Source organism: Malaclemys terrapin, chromosome 24, assembly GCF_027887155.1.
Source record: "Malaclemys terrapin pileata isolate rMalTer1 chromosome 24, rMalTer1.hap1, whole genome shotgun sequence".
Classification (NCBI taxonomy): Eukaryota; Metazoa; Chordata; order Testudines; family Emydidae; genus Malaclemys; species Malaclemys terrapin.
This window is the reverse complement of record NC_071528.1, coordinates 14,705,703-14,725,060: the sequence shown is the minus strand read 5'-3', so window position 1 is coordinate 14,725,060 and position 19,358 is coordinate 14,705,703. Positions and strand designations below refer to the sequence as shown.

Genomic DNA, 19,358 nt, shown 5'->3' with positions numbered 1-19,358 from the left:
GAAGTTCTGGATCTCTGTTTAATGTATGATTTGCCTAAGACACCAGACCATCAATTGGCTGGGAGGGTTTTCACATGCAACACAAACCCAATACACACGTATTAAACAGCAGTGGAAACATTTTGAATGTCTGGCAGCTTGAGGATGGCATTTTCAAGCCCTTAGCAGCATGGAAACTGGATGGTGAGGGAGGAGGCTTTTAGTTCAGATTAGATAACTCTGACCAGCTGAGCAAGACTATCAAAACTTTCAGTGAAATGCAACGATACCAGTTTGAGAGCATCAGAAATCCATGCTGCTTGTGTACAGTTAACATCAAAAACAAAAATGCAATAGTTTGATTGAAAGGACACAAGAATTTTTAAGTACTGTTTTTTTCCCCATTGCTTCAGACTTGCTCTCAGGAAATTAAAGGCAACTATTTTTTTCTCTTTGCCAAATATTCCCCCCCCCCCCCAAGAGTGTGAATTGCAGAGATGTTTGGTAAATTAAACAAAAAAAATCCTTATTTGTAAGATTTCAAAGGCTCTGCTACCAGCAAGGCCCCATTTACTGTAAAGGGAACAAAGATGGGGGTAAAGAACAGGATGGAACTGCCAACTCTTCAATGGCACTTCACTTGCTGTAGCAGAGAGGTCAGCTAAGCTCCAAATTCTCTTAGTAAGGAATTAAACAGCACTTGACAAATGAGACTGGAACTCTCAAATGGAGCTAAAAACACAGCATTGTTTAAACTTCTGTCATCGGCACTACGCCCATTTCCTCCTTTGGTATCTGACAAACCTTTTCACGTGCCCTTGAAGCTAAAACACAGCATTTTCCGTTTACTTCTCGCATTTCACACGACAGCATCTTTTTTTTGGCAGCACAGCTCTGGGTAAAGGAGTTCTGTTAAGTTGCAATTGCCAGTAGAACACAAAATCGTAAAACCATATTTTCGTCCTCACCAACCCAGCTGGTGTTTTAACCTGATAATCTGGAGGGGCACTGCTGCAGCAAAATGTAGCTATTTTAAGGGCAGGTACAATTTTAGGTCTAAATAACTTAATGATCTTCACTGAAAAAGTGAGATGACTAATACTAGAATCAGAGCTTAGCGCCTTGTACATACTTGTAAAACTGCAGCAATAAGTGAGGCTATGTCCTGCTCCTCACAAAGTCCTGTCTCATAAGATAAACTGTGCTGCTGATGGCTTTCACTCCCATCATGCTTTTACTCTGTCCACTGGCCTGATTGGGACACAGTAGTGAAGGTGGCGGCATGAGCCCTGTCTTCACAAGTCTTTCATCTGAGTTTAACCACCATGGTCAAACTCCCTACAGAACTAGGCTTGCCCATGGTTTTCTAGAAAGAGGCTCACATGGCTTCTGGACTCAGTTTGTTTAGAATTTGCGGATGAGCAGGGATGCTGGGAAAAGAGCAATGGAAGGCAACAAACAACAGACTCTGCTTTTCACATTAAAAGCGGAATGGACAGTCAATAGTGAGAGACACACACACACACCTTCAATCAACTATGCTGGTTTCCTTTGACTCCACTTAGACATCTTGAGGGTTTTGTATTTGGCTCCTACTGAAGATAGTCAGCAAAGGGCTACAGGTGACAGGCACTGAACTGTCATTGTCCAAATGAAAGAGGGTCTGTCTTTAATATAGACTGTAGAAGCTCATTTTGTTCAGCTACTTTGCATCCAGAAGTCCTGGACTCAGCTCCAGTCATGCAATATATGATTTTTCAGAATCACTGGTTGAGAGAAAGGAAATAGCCAATCTAGATGACAAGCTGTACCCAATTTGATTTTCAAATTTAACAAACAAGATTATAAGGTAGACCTACCAATTCCATTCCACCTGGTGCCATTTTAAAGACACTGTTGATCAAATACTCAGTAGGATAGAAGTATCCTTTTTATTCCAATGGAGAAGTTGCACATACCAGTCCATTCAAGACCAAAAGGCTGTTAAAATGTAACAGCAACCAAAGCAACACACCTGTCACTTGAATTCCCCATGACCATTGACGTGTGTGATAACATGCTGCTGAACAAAAAACCCACAACTGTTCTGTCAAGTTGACCATGTTTCATAAAATCAACATAACCCTAAATGACCCCCAGGATTTCTTAGTACAGTGCTGATTTTAGGATCCACATTTCAGAGCGGATGAGCCCCCTCCCCCCCCCCCCCCCCCCAAAAAAAAATTACTGCTAGACTGGTTACAGCCAATACAGAGTTGACTACTGTAATATACCAGTGGGTATATGGATCAGAAAGCCTATACCACTGGAATTTGCATGCCGTAAATTCATGTCTCCTCTCCAGGCTTCCATGGCAAACTGGGTTAATTAAGCAACAGATTTAATGAAATCTGGAAAAGTGATAATGTATGTTTTTTTAAAAGATTAAAGTTACACTACATCATTTGCTGACTTGTTCCACCATCGATTGCTCCGTACGTTTTACAGCATAAATAAAAACTGGAGAAAAAATAAATACATTGGCTCCTATGAAGTCAGAAGTGGTTTGGGCTGCACAGTGGAGGGGGGGGGGGGGGGAAAGGGGCACGGAAATTTACACATTTTGAGACAAAACAGGAAGCGCCTGCAAAATAGTGTAGGAGAGAGCAAGAGTTTAAGTGTCCTCATTCATGTCCTGGCTGTCTGTCCGAGCAATTTTCCGTGGTGGTGCTGAATTCTCACCTTCTATTTCCACTTGCTCTTGATCTCTCTTCTTTGCTGCATTCTGATTGAAGCAAAGAGAAAGGTACGTCAATGAAGTCCTCCACAACATTCCTCTCCAGAGACGGCTACATTTCCGTACTGAATGATACATCTTGCATATGTAGTTGGTAAAGGTCTTTGGGAGGGAAGATGCTGATGTAGATGAACTAGCAGAGGCATCTTCTCGTGAACACCAGAGTTCTGTCCAAAGCTGGACTATATTATATACTGAATTGTCCTTGTAAAATGCTCTCCTGCCCCAGCAGGGCTGCTAAAGGACAATCCTTTGTTCTTAGCTTCTTTTTATTCCAAGGATCTCAAGTGCTTTATAAACTTTAATAAGACCCTCTTTTTCTTCTGTTGCTCTGATTCAGTCTCTGAACTTCTCAAACCTCCCAACTGGCTTCCATCATCACTCTGAAGCACCTCATGATCAGCTTCAGACTCCTGACAACTCTGCTCCCATCTACGTTTCTCCTTTCAACTCCTCCCCCATCTCTACGCTTTGCCCAAACTTCTCTCAGTTGCTCCCTGTGTCTCCTTCACCCACTCCCAGCCTCCGACCTGCTTTCTTGCTGCTCTGTATCTCTGGAACAGCCTTCGTGTACTACTCCCAAACACACACATTCTGAAGTTACATCTGCTCTGGGAAGCTTTGTGGCCATGACCATTCCTCACTTTGCGTGTCTTGTATTGTACCCACTTGTGCCTGTAGAGCACAAACTCGGAGGCAGGGTGTGTGCTAGGAACTTTTTATAGCACATGTATACCTGGCATGTACTATCAATGTGACCCTGTGAGGTAAGCAAGATATATGATTTTACAGGTCAGTATGTAGAAATGATTCACTGGGTGCCTTTGAATGTGTCAACAGCAGAGCCAGAAAAAGAACCCAGGAGTCGTGGCTCCCACTCTCCTGTACTATCAATCTAATAAAAGACTATGGTCTCAACTGTACCCCCCAAAAATCCTCATTTTACAGATGGGGAACTGAGGCACAAAGAGGCTAAGTGACTTGCCCAAGGTCATGCAGAAAGTCTGTGCTAAAATCAAACTGAGACCTCCCAATTCTAAGCTATTGCCTTAGTCATTGGACCATCTTTCCTCTGTTCTCACTCTTCATGCAACTAAAAAAGTCTACCACCGTCAGAAAATTTATCACAAGCACCTTCTGGTAGAATTGAGAAATCCAGGGATGGCTCAGTCTTCAACTTAATTTAGTATCTATGTATTTTTCCCGTTACTAATTACAGGCATTGGTGGTCACACAGTAGAAGCAACCAAAACAAATTGCACTTAAAACCAGATATGACTATTTTTAAATATAGAACTTCATACCTTTTTGTCCCATTGCTGATGTAGATAACGCAAAAGTATGTTTGTCTTTTCTGTTACGATGACTGTTGAAGAAAGAAAAAACACTCTGAAGGCATTTCTAAGAGATAACATTTAAAACAAACTACAGTGACCAAGACTTCATACAGGTAGTGAACCTTTTAAAAAGGAGTGACAGCATCACTGTCGTTTTAATTGTCCTACAATCATTCAATAAGGATAGAGAAAAAGATGTGCAAAAGTGGACACAAAAGTTAAGCATCTGTACTCTTTCGAGTCACTTAAATCTGACACAGATTTAAAAACACAATCCTGTTTTGTGCTATCAAGTGAGATGGAGCACATGCCAAACGTTTAATATTAAACACAAAATAAAAGTTCTAGTACACGTGAAGCTTCAAACATAGAAGGAGCATACTTACTTTGTTCAGATGGATATTCCCTTGTGGGAAGATATACTGACGGTCTTCTGTTCTGTAGAAGTATTAGAATCGTTACAGTGCAGAGGAAAACACAAAAAACCACCAAATTTCCACATACAACTAAGGCTGTTGAACGATCTCAGTCCTGACAGCAAGTTCATCTCAACTGCACTGCTAGAAAATTGTGGCAATGCAGCATACCACAGTCTCACTGTACCCTGCAGCTGCAAATTCTTTCACATGTAAAAAGAGGTCCATTTATCATATATGCGCCCCAGTACCAATGTTAAACTAAGAGCGTAAAAACATGGGGCGGGAATGCCACACAGCTTTGGCTCTGCTGATATTGCATTTTTCTGAAGTACATTAACTTCATGTCTGGGAAATCTCCCCTCCTGGTATTCCAATCTCAGATAAGCAGTTGTAGCTCATGAGGATACCAGTAATAACTTATTTTAAGAGACCCAAGGCCCAGTTAGAGGCCATACGAAGCACCAGTGTCCTCTGCAACTCTGCAAGGCTTCACTGCAAACAGATCATCTCCTGAGAGATTGAATTTAGATATAATACTCACCGATGCTTTACATACAGAGTCTGCATGAAATCTACTGAAGTTGCTTTTGTTGTAAACTGGTAATCCTTTCAAAAAATCTGCCTAAAATGACAGAAGACAGCTTTGGTTAAACAGTGAAGCAAGTAACGAATAAAAATAGTAGATGAGCACAAAGATCAAGGGAGTTGCACATGTCAATAATGCCTCTCTTTTTTTTTAAATCATTTGGAAGTATGTTGACAGCTACGAGGTCAAATACCAAATATTCAGAATGAACATTGGTTTTCTTAAGACAAATCCTGCAGTCCTATGTGTATGTCTCATCTCTATTTCCCCAACTTAAGTGACTTATGAATCTCCAGTGAAAGGCTCTGTTGTAGCTACATCCATTTTGATGGCGAGGGCTTTTTTTAAAAAAAACAACAACAAAACTAGTTAAATGTAGATGTGCAGTAAGGTCTCATTTTTAAGACTAAGATGGTAAACTGGGGAAATCACTTCTTAAGAAGCATAATGACTGATTTAAAAGGGTGCAATTGTCAAGTTAATCATTTAAAGAAAATTAGCGCTTTTAGATAGGTTAGATTAAAACAAAACATCTATTTACATTTTTGCTACTTATGTTGAATACTCTTTTGAACCTCAGCTTGAACAACGAAAATAGATCAGACATTTTTACTTTTAAATACAAGCAGCTTTGATTTCTTGGCTCATATGCACTAGTACAATGCTGTTACGTTTGAGTTGCAAAGTTTCATTAAATTAAAAAAAAATCACAAGCATTTACTTTGGTTTCACTTTGCTAAAGTTCTGGGTCAATTTTGACTTGACTGTATCTTTGAGTTTTACTTAGAGACAGACCTGTAACTGCACAATGAAATACTGAATCACTGTGTACTCAGTAAAGCAAAGGAATTAAGTAGGAAAGAATTAATTTGCCCAACCTGTAGCAAGCAGCCATCTAGCTAAAATCTCAACAGCCAAAACGCACCCTTAATGCCAACACTCTGGATTTGTTAAGGCCTGAAAAGTGGGGGAACCTGACAGCGGAACTATTAACCTTCCACCTAATACATCATAGTCGTTCTACAAAGGGTGTTTACTCGTTAAAATGAGCTGAGTTCTCAAACAAGGTAGCTACACTGAAGCAACCCCCTAGAATATATGTATATATGTAAACCTGTCCGATGGAACTTACCAGTACAACTCGCTACACACAATCTGCACACTAGGTGCCTACTCCAGTATATCTACACCAGCAGATAAAATCCTCAGCACAGAGGAGGCCTAGGATGCACAGTCAAACTGACAGCTGTTACTAGAGCTGCATAAACACAAAGGAGCCCATCTCAGGAAGGCAAAAGAACTACACAGCCTCAATGGCCTAATTCTGCAGCCCTGGCACAGAGGTAACTCCTGGTGGGGTCAATGGTAATTGTGTGCAGGATCCGGCCCACAATCCATGGTGACTTCCATGCAAAGAATCCCAAGTTCTTGAGTAGGTCTGGTTCAGTCTTCATAGCAGAGTAACACACTTGACCAACAGCAGCATTGCCTCACGGGAAGCATTTCAGCATAACAGCAGCAGTGGCCCTGAAGAGGCCCTTTACCCCCAGTTAACCAAGCTAAACTCATATGGATGGAGGGGTGTTTGTCTTAAAAGCAATAAAGGGGGCATTATGGTAATCAACTCAGCAGTATACCAGATCCGGAACCACCTTGAAGCCTCTTCAGTCATAACATATCTAGCGCAAAGAAAGACTCCTGACAACAGCTGCATCTTTTAAGTAGTAGGAAGCAAGGGGGCAGATATCACAAGAAGCCATTAAGTGCACTCTTTGGGGAAGGAATTGTCTTTTTTTGTGTGTGTTTGTACAGTGCTTATTACAATGGGGTCCTAATCCATGAATTGTGGGTCCTTAAAATAAGTAAGGAAGATGAGTGTATGAAAGGCCATGAAGGAAAATAACTAGTCTAAACCCCTATCTTAAAAGCAGATTGAATATCTGCACTGGAGTCAAGCCTAGAGGCCCCAGTCAAGGATTATGGCCCCATTATGCTAGGCATAACACATGCATGTAACAAAGAGACAGGTCCTGCCCCAGACCTTACAATATAAGCTTAATATATTATCTTGTTTAGAAGCAACTCTAAAGATTAGCAAAGAAGCAGATAATTCTAATGAGCAGAGTTATTCAACCCATGTCACATGCAACAAGGAGAAGATAGAGTCCTCCTGCAATGCTGCTGTTGCGGAAGGAGCTAAAAATCTCTTAACGGGAACAATTACTTTTCTGTTTGTAACTGTCTAGCTTCTTCAAAGCAATGGGCTCCAGTCAGAACGTCTCCGAAGCACTATTTATACTTTGATCTTGTTTTAAGAAAAGTTAATTACATTAAGGTTTCCAAATGTATCCCCTCGCAAGCTTGGTTTTAGGAGAAAAATAGTCCTGTGATTACAGCACTGGTCTGAGGCCTTGGCTACACTCAGGACTTCACAGCACTGCTGCGGCTGTGGGGCACGAGTGTAGTATGTACTCCACCTCTCCGAGGGGAGTAGCTTGCAGCGCTGCGAGCGAGCGTGCAGCGCTCCAGGCACTGATTACACGGGCGCTTTCCAGCGCTCTACTCGCTGCGTTCAGCGGGGTGTTTTTTCACACCCGAGCGCAGCAAGTTGCAGCGCTGTACAGCGCAAGTGTAGCCAAGGCCTGAGACTCAACCAATTGGGTCTCAGTTTCCAGTTCTGCCACAGACTCTTTGTGTGACCATGAGCAAATAACTAACCTCTTTTGCCCATCTGTAAAATGGGGACAATACGACTTCCTTTCTCCCACTGTTTATCTGCCGTGTCTATCTAGTGCTTGCCAGCTCTTCAGGGCAGGTTCTTGTTTCTCTGTATGACTAGCACAATGAAAGCACGATGTAAATTGGTCTTTATTTCTATTCCAGTAGAGCCTAAACTTGTTTTCAGATTCTGCTGTGCGTGCCAACTGTTATGCCTCCTGTGATGGGCTGCTTTGTTTACGTTCTTTCATTTTCATTTACCTCCCAAGGTTGGTTTTGATTACAGAATACTCAATCTGAAAGTGTCATGACTGTGAAAAGGATATAGAGCCTCTTAATATTATTACTCTTACTAACATCCAGGCATATTTCACTGACTTAGAATCCCATTTCACCCCATTTAGAATTGAGTTCTTACATACTAGAGCTAGTGAGTATTTGATTGGAATTGATCAAAATTCCCAGGTATGTTTCTTACTCTGTTTATTTAGAGTGGAGAATTTTGAACACATCCCACTCCAAACCATTTAATTTTGTTCAGCCTTTCACTGCACTTCGTTGCAAGAAATGGAATATTTGCACCATTACATTAGGCTAGGCCCAGACAGAAAAGCCTTTAAGTCATTATATTACACCGAACTCAGGCGATTATTTGACACAACAAAAAATAACCTGAAAGTATAATTATTTATAAATAATATTTTACGCTACTTCAGGTATTTAATAAGCTACAGCTCAACCCCCGTTTCAAAATGTGAAATGGGCTCTAGCCCAATCCACCTATCAAAGGATTGTCTCTCTCTACACCACACCTGAATAGGCTCATTGGATACATTCAGACAGACACACACTTCAAGGGTTCTGCACAAAGAAAAGTTGGGTCAAGCTGCAAATTCAGAAAACCATTTCTCCCAACAACTATACTGTTGGAGACCTGACCAAGAAGGAATTGATCAATAATTGCAACTAGTCACTGTAAAAAGAAAAAAGTTTAAAGTTTGGGAGAGGAAAACTGTACTTTCTAATCATGTAGGACCCCAAGACATCAACACGTTTCTGTAGCACTCCTTGACTTTACACAAAATATATAGAACAGAACTAGTCATTTTATTCAGGAAATGGTGGTAGAAAACTGAGAAGCTGGTGTTGGCCCCTGGTGAGTCCTAAAGTAAGGCTATCTCCATAAAGAGTGAAACTACTGGGCCTGAAATGGGATTGTATCACATACAGCATATGTTCCTAACATGCATAATTTCCCCTTCATCCACTAAAAAGCAATGTTGCTTCCCCACTGAGAATCATTATAAGTACTTAAAGATGGGGGCTAAATATTTCTCCAAGATGCGAAATAAACTCCTTAGCACTGCTTTGGACAGGTTGCAAGACAGCTTAAAACAACATTAGTTTTCAATTATTCTGCCATGTCCCCATTCACACATTATACATTTTGACCTACTAATGTACAAATGCCTTTTAAACAGTGAATCAATTACTGTAAAGAACAGAGTTGGAATCCATTTTGACAGAGGGCAATAAAAACTGATCAAACATCCAAAAGAAGCAGTTCTTCCCTCCCCTCACCCCCAGAATAAGAAGGGGGTGGCAGGCACCCTAGTTAATTACTTTCATGGTAATGTGTTTCTAGGTGCCTACTAGATTACGTACAGCTGTCTTCACATTTAAGTATCTCGGCTTATGAGAGTCCAAATATAGGATGAAGCCTCAAAATGACAGCCATTAAAATAACGGTATGAAAATTATGCAGGACCTTTTTTAAAGGAATAATTTCTGCAGATTGTGTTTCATTGTTCAGCTTCTCCAATTAAAAATGACAAATGCAAGACGGACACCAGACTTGTGCAGGCCAAAGAATTACACACCTGCAAACAGGAATCTAGCTAGTCATTTAACACTACATGCAGCACCAAGATACCTTAGCTCCAGTCTAATGGGAACAAGTGAGAGCTGGAGTTTCCCTGGTTACTAGCCACCACCCTATTTTTTCCCAGGGCAGAAGTTATTTGAATGATTCAACTCCAACACCACTGGAAGCGTTTTACTGGGCAACCACCATAACTGAGCTATTAGCAGGAAAACAAAAGTGATTCTAAAAAAACTGCCGACACATTCAAAGGGGGGCACTTCTCTCCTTCAGCTTTCTGCCTTTTTCTTTTCCTTAGGGCAAAGAGGGAAAATGCCCCGCTCAAACCAAGAGAGCTGAGGAATGTCCTGAGGAGTCAAGAAATGAAGCAGATCCTCACATTTGAGGCGTTTCCCCATTTATTTTGGGGGAAGGTGCCACAGCAGTAACCCCAGATGCGTCTGGGACGACGCTGCTGCCTGGAGAGTCTCGCTATAGTTTCCCATTGCTATTGCTTGGAGGAGGGAGGCAGAGACAAGGCTGCATCTGCCTCTCCCATGTCAGCAAGACCCCACCCCCAAGCAGTTTCCTGAGAATGGGACAACAAATCCCATTAGGGCCGGAGCCCACAGCTCTAAGCAGAGAGATGGAGAGGCCAGATCTGCCCCAGTCCCTCCAGCCTAAGGGGGGGACGCAGCAATCCCGCTCAGACACATCAGGCCCCTGGGGCTGGAGATGCTGAAGATGAAGCCGGGGGCGGAGAGAACCGCAGATGCAGGAGCCCCACCCCCGAGCGCAGCTACCTCCGGCTTTCGGCCTGAATGGGGGGGGGGGGGGGAATCACAGCCCCCCCTTCCCTGCTAACCAGGCCCAGGAAGGAAACACTGAAGCCCTTTCCCTGGGACGGGCCATAGGGCTGCAAGCGAAGGCGACCAGGGGAAGCCTAGGGCTGCTGCAGCCCCTCCCCCAGTCACGCCCCGCACCCCCAAAATCACCCCTCCCCCCTGAATAAGCCGGCCCGGAAACTGCTGTTTGGGGGAGCTGGGAGGGGACTGCCATGGGCGGCCCCTGGGTGCCCCAGCCCCCCCATCACCAAGCCCCCCCCCAACAAGGCGCTGGCCCTGGGGGCGTTGCAGGGGGGCGAAGGCTCTGCCCCGAGAGGGGAGGCCCATGGCTGCTGGGGGGCTCCCCAGGGCGGCGGCGGCTGTCCCCCCTCACACACCCTCCCCTCAGGGCACCCCAGGGCGCCTGCCCCACAGCCCGGGCGGGGGAGGGGGGTGTCCGTGGCGGCCCCAGCCCAGGGGAGCCGCGCCTCACGCAGGCCGGGGGCGGGGCCCTGTCCCTGGGGGTCCCCATGGCTACCGAGGCTGCAGACCCAGCACCCCGCCTCCCCCACCCGCCATTTTGTATCGGGGGCGGGGGGGGCGCACAAGCCACCTACCATCTTCCCCGCCGCTGCCTCAGCCGCACGGCAACTTCTAAAAGCCCACTCCTCAACCTAACTTGCCTCCTTGCCCGGACCGCCCCTCCGCCCGGACGCGCGCGCTCCCATTGGCTGGTTCTGCCCAAGACTGCAGGCCTATTGGCCACCGGTTCTGTCCCTCAAAGCTGCCAAGAAAATAGCCATTTAGGTTGAGGCAGGAAATGCCCGCCCTGGCCCCTAAGGCTCGCGGGAGGAAGAGGAAAGGACCCGGATGTGGGGCCGGCCGCGCTGCTTCATGGGAGCTGTAGTCCCAGTAACGAACACCTGGCTTCCCATGAAGGAGGCCATTGACTGCTGCCAGGATCAATAATAATTTATGGTTCGTTCTTAACAAACAAGTATTTAATAATAATAATTAAGATATGCAAAAATACATGATAATCAATGATTAATAAGCATCAGTATTCAAATTATAATTAGTCAATTATGTTACTAATGATCATGAATTAACTATCAGTAATGGCTTATAGCCACCACCATTTGATCAAACTTAGCCATAGATTCCAAAGAGTAAACATTAATAACCAATATTTCATAATCAAAATCACTCAAATTAAGTCATTGATTATCAAGCACTCATAGGAAAGATAGAAAATGTGGCAAAAGACCACCTTGGCTTAACCACGAGATCTTGCACGATCTAAAAAATAAAAAGGAGTCATATAAAAAATGGAAACTAGGACAGATTACAAAGGATGAATATAGGCAAACAACACAGGAATGCAGGGGCAAGATTAGAAAGGAAAAGGCACAAAATGAGCTCAAACTAGCTACGGGAATAAAAGGAAACAAGAAGACTTTTTATCAATACATTAGAAGCAAGAGGAAGACCAAAGACCGGGTAGGCCCACTGCTTAGTGAAGAGGGAGAAACAGTAACAGGAAACTTGGAAATGGCAGAGATGCTTAATGACTTCTTTGTTTCGGTCTTCACCGAGAAGTCTGAAGCAATGCCTAACATAGTGAATGCTAATGGGAAGGGGGTAGGTTTAGCAGATAAAATAAAAAAGAACAAGTTAAACATCACTTAGAAAAGTTAGATGCCTGCAAGTCACCCGGGCCTGATGAAATGCATCCTAGAATACTCAAGGAGCTAATAGAGGAGGTATCTGAGCCTCTAGCTATTATCTTTGGAAAGTCATGGGAGACGGGAGAGATTCCAGAAGACTGGAAAAGGGCAAATATAGTGCCCATCTATAAAAAGGGAAATAAAAACAACCCAGGTAACTACAGACCAGTTAGTTTAACTTCTGTGCCAGGGAAGATAATGGAGCAAGTAATTAAGGAAATCATCTGCCAACACTTGGAAGGTGGTAAGGTGATAGGGAATAGCCAGCATGGATTTGTGAAGAACAAATCATGTCAAACCAATCTGATAGCTTTCTTTGATAGGATAACGAGCCTTGTGGATAAGGGTGAAGCGGTGGATGTGGTATACCTAGACTTTAGTAAGGCATTTGATACGGTCTCGCATGATATTCTTATCGATAAACTAGGCAAATACAAATTAGATGGGGCTACTATAAGGTGGGTGCATAACTAGCTGGATAATCGTACTCAGAGAGTTGTTATTAATGGTTCCCAATCCTGCTGGAAAGGCGTAACGAGTGGGGTACCGCAGGGGTCTGTTTTGGGACCGGCTCTGTTCAATATCTTCATCAACGACTTAGATATTGGCATAGAAAGTACGCTTATTAAGTTTGCGGATGATACCAAACTGGGAGGGATTGCAACTACTTTGGAGGACAGGGTCATAATTCAAAATGATCTGGACAAATTGGAGAAATGGTCTGAGTTAAACAGGATGAAGTTTAACAAAGACAAATGCAAAGTGCTCCACTTAGGAAGGAAAAATCAATTTCACACATACAGAATGGGAAAAGACTGTCTAGGAAGGAGTACGGCAGAAAGGGATCTAGGGGTTATAGTGGACCACAAGCTAAATATGAGTCAACAGTGTGATGCTGTTGCAAAAAAAGCAAACATGATTCTGGGATGCATTAACAGGTGTGTTGTGAGCAAGACACGAGAAGTCATTCTTCCGCTCTACTCTGCTCTGGTTAGGCCTCAGCTGGAGTATTGTGTCCAGTTCTGGGCGCCGCATTTTAAAAAAGATGTGGAGAAACTGGAAAGGGTCCAAAGAAGAGCAACAAGAATGATTAAAGGTCTTGAGAACATGACCTATGAAGGAAGGCTGAAAGAATTGGGTTTGTTTAGTTTGGAAAAGAGAAGACTGAGAGGGGACATGATAGCAGTTTTCAGGTATATAAAAGGGTGTCATAAGGAGGAGGGAGAGAACTTGTTCACCTTAGCCTCTAAGGATAGAACCAGAAACAATGGGTTTAAACTGCAGCAAGGGAGGTCTAGATTGGACATTAGGAAAAAGTTCCTAACTGTCAGGGTGGTTAAACACTGGAACAAATTGCCTAGGGAGGTTGTGGAATCTCCGTCTCTGGAGATATTTAAGAGTAGGTTAGATAAATGTCTATTAGGGATGGTCTAGGCAGTATTTGGTCCTGCCATGCAGGCAGGGGACTGGACTCGATGACCTCTCGAGGTCCCTTCCAGTCCTATAATCTATGAATCTATGAATAATTAAGAACTCATTCATAAATAAAGCTCTGATCTTGCAAGTTGCTGTGCTTGGGCAAACCCCTGTATCCACAGTTCAGTGCTACTTGATCGGATTGTCAGATCTGACCGTAAATCAAGACTGGAAAAGTCAATAACCAATATTAAATCAATAATCAAAAATAAGCTATTTCACAGGTGTTCTCCACTTGCTGTAGCAATTACAGCTGACAGGATCATCTGGTCAGTCTCCAGTGCTAAATTCCTGGTGGCCTGGTGTACATTTGTTGCCACTATCAATGCCATTGAGGGCAGTGATTCACCATCACTACCTTCCATGTGGGACAAGGGGAAATCTTCATACCCATTCCACAGGAACTGATGCCATTAGCTGGGGGAATGACCCATATTTTACAAATGAGGAAGCATTCTGCAAAAGGGCTAACACTGAAAAACACTAATGCAAACAGCATTTTCAGGTTAATTTTGAAAATGAGGAGCAATGAACTGAGACAAAGACCTCCTGAGAACCTGTCCCATATCCTAGGAGTTGCCACAGCAAAGGTCAATTTAAGATATCATAGCTAAACTCCTAAAAAGCAGCTTGACATCGGACGAAAAACAAAATATGAAGAACAGATGCTGCTACCCCATTCATACAAAACTTTGGATAAGGGCTAAATGGGACATTAGGCAGAACACTGGGGAAAGTTCCTAAGGATGAGTATTCGATTAGGCTGTGAAAAATTACTCCTGAAAGAAAGAGCGGAAGCTCCCTAAACAGAGGCATTTAAAACTAGGACTTGCCAAACCCCAGGCAAATAGACTGTGGAAAACAATCCTGCATTGGCCACCGATCTGATAGCGTTAGTATCTTCCACCTCTAATTTCTCCACATTCCATGCAAAAGATCCATTAAAAATGTAAGGACAGAAGATATGTTATAAAAACAGAGTTGCCTCTTACTAATGCCTTTTTCCATCCTTTCTCTGGCTGAGTTGGCAGGTGTTTTGCTGGACTTTTCAACTGGACTTTGCTTTCTGCATATATTACATGGGTTATAAACACAGTTGGAATGATGCTCTGTAGGAGTCCCTTCATTTCAAGGAAGCGCACCAGGGCCTTAAGCGCAACCACTGTCCTGAGATCAAGGAGCTGCTGAGTTCTAATTCTGATGCCAGCTGTGGTCTTAGACAAGGGATTTTTCAGCACTGCTGCAGACCTGAATCTCCCATTCAATGGAAGCTGTGGTTGCTCAGCCCTTTCTTAAATTCAGCCTGTGCCTTAGTTTCCTCTTCTGGCAAATAGGGAGAATATCTCTCTGCCACTGGGGGTTGCGAGGCTTAATTAGCACAGTACTTTGAGATCCTTGCACAAAAAAATTAGTATTGGGCCCTAGCAGGCATTTTTGCACATCACAAGATTCTGAAAAAAAATCATGTACAGTTGGCAGTCTTTGCTTAAGAGTCCCAAGCCTGAAATGGAAAAAGTACTGGAACCCATTCCCAATCATCCAGCTTCCTCCAGCCTCAGTTTCTCTTTCATTATTAAAGTATGCTTGAAAGGCAATAAACAGAGGCGGTGTTATCAAAGGAAAGGGAAAGCAACATAATCCTTCTATTTATAAGTTGTACCTTTCCTACATGCCTCTGGAGAGGGGTACAACCTTTAATAAAAAGATATGTTGTGCTCCTTGAACAGGTACCAAATGAGCAAGGTCCCTCCTCATAAACAAACTCACTCGCCCCAGCCAGCCATCTCAGTAGCTACAGAATTTATACAGTACCAACCATTGCACTAGCTAGTGATCCTCTCAGGGATCATGCCAAACTGATTGTGTTTCTCATAGGCAGAGGGGCTGTTAGATGTTTGGGGTGCTGAATTATTAGTTCTGCTCTTAGATTCCCCTACAGATGACTCTAGAGCACAAACTGACCACCTTCCTCCTACTGGATCCCATTTTTCAAATTGAGGGCTCTGGAAATGACCATGACTGGTGCTCATGGGGACTTCTACGTATGATTCCTCCAGCGCTAAGGAGTCAGGGTAAGGAGTTATATTGTTGAACTTCTTCTGGAAGGAGATGACATGTGTGAGAGCTGGGTCAGACAGGCCCCAACCCACGTGCTGTTCAGGCTCCTCTCCACTTTAAAGTATCAAGGCCAACATTTTTAACAGTCATCTTGAAAGGTTTATAAAATCAGCTCAAGACATCTCAAGCTCAGTCCCTGAAGAGTAAGGAACCTATAATGGACACTTTGTGGCTCCAGGCCTTCCTGTGTTGATTGTTAATCTAGCTAAATTCACTTTGTGGTAGAAAATCTCAACCTCTGGAATTTCCTGAATATCATGAACCTGAATCTCACCTTTACAGCTGCATTAGTGGCAGTTTTTGCATCTAATTTCCCCTCAAGTAAGCCACGCATACTTGTCACACTGCATTAAACTTGGAGAGGGAAACTGAAACTTGTCAGCTTTACAGTCTGTCTTCCGCTTGCATTTGCAACACCTTAGAGGAATGTTTAAATAATTAAAACAATTTTTGATTTAAAAAAACTAAGATACCATGGGGACATTTCTATTCAATGTCAATTTTTTTTTAAATTGAACAAACCCTGCATTTTGATCCATGTATTTAGAGAATCCTGAAAATAGACTGTAGATTCTGTTCTTAAAAGCTCTCACAGTCTCACACACTCAGTGTGAAATTCACCCCAGTACAGAAGGTCTTTGCAAAGCCTATGCTCCAAGGAGTGTTAAACTGAGGGACTAAGTGGAAAACTTAGGCAATGCAGAGGGGCCCTGCATGGGCTCTTGGGCACAGATGTGAATTTCACCCCCACACAGCAGCAAACTAAGCTAAGTGAGGTGTTGGGGCGCTCTTCAGGTGCCATTAAGAAGCTGGGCATTGGAATCTTTACCCAATGACAAAAGGAATTCTTGCTAACAGAGCAACAGGAAAACAAAATCAACATGCACTGCTGCTGTAGTTTATAACAGGACTGCAGCTCCACCACTAGGTTCAGATCCTGCAATTAAGTCTACGCAAGTAGATTCTGTGGTTGCCTGGAGCCCCACTTTCTGCAATGGGACACTTCATGGGCACATATTCCTTTGCAAGATTTGGCCCTAAACTGACAGAAAAAAGAACCCTACCCCATGCTTGCTTTAGGCTCCAGTCATGCAAGGTGCTCATTTTCTTCAAACGGCTCTGAGGGCACTCAGCACATTGCAAGATAGGGTCCTTAGATAGGGTCCTCTAAGGAGTGGGGAGTGGAGTGGAGTGAACAGCATACTGTTCGCTGGGTACGTTGGGGAGTAGTCACAGACCTTGCCTTGTGGTTAATGCTAATTGCACATCCACAGATTGAAAACTCATCCCTTAAAGCTTCTAGAGAAAGAAGAAAGTGTGCCTGCTACTCCCACAAGAAAAAAAAGTAAAACAATTTTTCTTCCCCTATAGCTTTGCATTAACAAACTTAATGCAGGAAGCTTGATATGATTTTTTATTATTTTGTAATTACGCCTCATGGATGCACAATTTTTACCTTAGAACTACTCCCACCAGTTGTAATAATTTTGCCATTAAAATAATTAGCCATCAAGTGAAGCCAGTGGAAAAGAAAACCAGCATCCCACATCTGTCAAAGTAGCACTCAGTAATTCTTCACCACATGTTATAACATGATGGGAATAGTCAGTCGCTCATGGGTGTTACACAGAGAAGTCTATGTCACTGCAAACTCTCAGGCTGGTTCACTCTAAAGGTCTGCGTTGCGGATGATTATTCAGGCTTGACTGAAACATTTCATGCTCAACAGATCCTGCAGCTACAACACTCAGTGGCTCAGCGATTTCCTGCCTTTCAGCATGCGTCGGAGGATTATCTCGATCCCGCTGGGAGTTCTAATACGCTTGATCCACCCATGGGTCCGCTTGCGCTTGAGGTTCTTTGGTTGATATTCATTCCCGCGTGCCTTGGTGCGTATTTGTTGAAGGCTCCATGGTGACAGGTGTCTAGGGAGGCTTTGGAAGATGCCGGCAGATCTGAAGGACAGGCTGGTGCTTGGAGGCTGCCCCAAAGCATCTGAGAGGATGGAAATTGTCCTGGGCTGCGAGGGGGAGGCTGCAACGCGCTGCAGCAGGAAGAATCTTGGTAGAGTGAAAAAACAACAGAAAGAGGTTAACAGGAAGTAAGACGATGACCTAGAGTTTGGAATCTAAGCACCATGTGTAAGACACAGAACGGGGGGAGGGAGGGATTGAGACTTCATTCTAATAATGCAATTCTGGAGGTATAACTGGTTAAATAAGGGCCTCTGATAATTCATTCGAGCCAAACATAGTGAAGAGAGATGCTGGCCCTGCTTCGGCAACACAGTTTCGCCAATGGTACGACACTCCCCTGCCCCGTACTGTGGTCATCCATCTCTCTCTTGGCTCTGCCAATGCAGTGACACACAGCACCCCTCTGATCAGATAGTCATCACTGCTTCTGACCTCCCATCCTCCCCATCTGCAGCCAGGTCCCCCACTCCACCCCTTCCTCCCTGCCACACTTACCTCCTCTCTCCTGCCCTCAGCTTCCACTCACCTCATTTCCAGTCCCCCTTCTTCTGCTCTGACCTCCCCCTCACTTCCTGTCCCCCCTCCTGAGTCCCCCTTTTTCTGCCCTGTCCCCCTCACCTCCTGTCCCTCACCCCATTTCCAGTCCCCCTTCTTCTGCCCTGACCTCCCCCTCACCTCCTGTCCCCCCTCACTCCATTTCCAGTCCCTGTTCTCCTGCCCCCCTCCCAGCCTGTCCTGCCCCTCACCCCATTTCCAGTCCCTGTTCTCCTGCCCCCCTCCCAGCCTGTCCTGCCCCTCACCCCATTTCCAGTCCCTGTTCTCCTGCCCCCCTCCCCCCATTTCCAGTCCCCCTTTTTCAGCTCTGATCCCCTTGCCCCATTTCCAGTCCCCCTTCTTCTGCCCTGACCTCCCCCTCACCTCCTGTCCCCCCTCCTGAGTCCCCCTCACCCCATTCCCAGTCCTCCTGCCCCCTCCCAGCCTGTCCTGCCCCATTTCCAGTCCCCCTTCTTCTGCCCTGACCTCCCCCTCACTTCCTGTCCCCCCTCCTGAGTCCCCCTTTTTCTGCCCTGTCCCCCTCACCTCCTGTCCCCCCTCCTGAGTCCCCCTCACCCCATTCCCAGTCCTCCTGCCCCCTCCCAGCCTGTCCTGCCCCATTTCCAGTCCCCCTTCTTCTGCCCTGACCTCCCCCTCACCTCCTGTCCCCCCTCACTCCATTTCCAGTCCCTGTTCTCCTGCCCCCCTCCCAGCCTGTCCTGCCCCTCACCCCATTTCCAGTCCCTGTTCTCCTGCCCCCCTCCCAGCCTGTCCTGCCCCTCCCCCCATTTCCAGTCCCCCTTTTTCAGCCCCCGGCCCGGCCTGCCCCTCCCCCTCTCAGCCCCCCTGGGGAGGGGGGGGTCTCCGGCAGCCGCGCGTTACCTGCCCCCGGGAGGCAGAGGCCAGAGGCGGCCCAGGCGGCCTGTGAAGAAAGCCATCGTCCCCCCCAAACAACGCCCGGGCCTATTGGCTCCCGCCGCCGGGCCTATCACAACCCGCCGCCACGCGGGGCTGGGGCGCCGCAAGG

At 44.9% G+C, this 19,358-nt stretch overlaps 2 protein-coding genes across 3 annotated transcripts; both read right to left on the bottom strand.

The window, feature by feature from the left end:
* On the bottom strand, positions 1-17,131 carry DDA1 (DET1 and DDB1 associated 1). Of its 2 annotated transcripts, none has more exons than XM_054013296.1 (5): positions 14,696-17,131; positions 5,053-5,133; positions 4,479-4,530; positions 4,060-4,121; positions 1-2,743 (listed from the first exon to the last, which is right to left on the bottom strand). In XM_054013296.1, exons 1-5 carry the CDS (start codon positions 14,828-14,830, stop codon positions 2,633-2,635), a joined length of 441 nt encoding a protein of 146 aa, XP_053869271.1. In that variant the 5' UTR covers positions 14,831-17,131; the 3' UTR covers positions 1-2,632. The 2 variants fall into 2 exon arrangements, with proteins under 2 accessions (XP_053869271.1, XP_053869270.1); XM_054013295.1 differs by lacking the exon at positions 14,696-17,131 and adding an exon at positions 11,118-11,210.
* A 90-nt stretch (positions 17,132-17,221) lies between these two features.
* MRPL34 (mitochondrial ribosomal protein L34) lies at positions 17,222-19,358 on the bottom strand. Its single transcript, XM_054013294.1, has 2 exons — positions 19,214-19,358; positions 17,222-17,881 (listed from the first exon to the last, which is right to left on the bottom strand). The coding sequence occupies exons 1-2, from the start codon at positions 19,267-19,269 to the stop codon at positions 17,569-17,571; spliced, it is 369 nt and encodes a 122-aa protein (XP_053869269.1). The 5' UTR covers positions 19,270-19,358; the 3' UTR covers positions 17,222-17,568.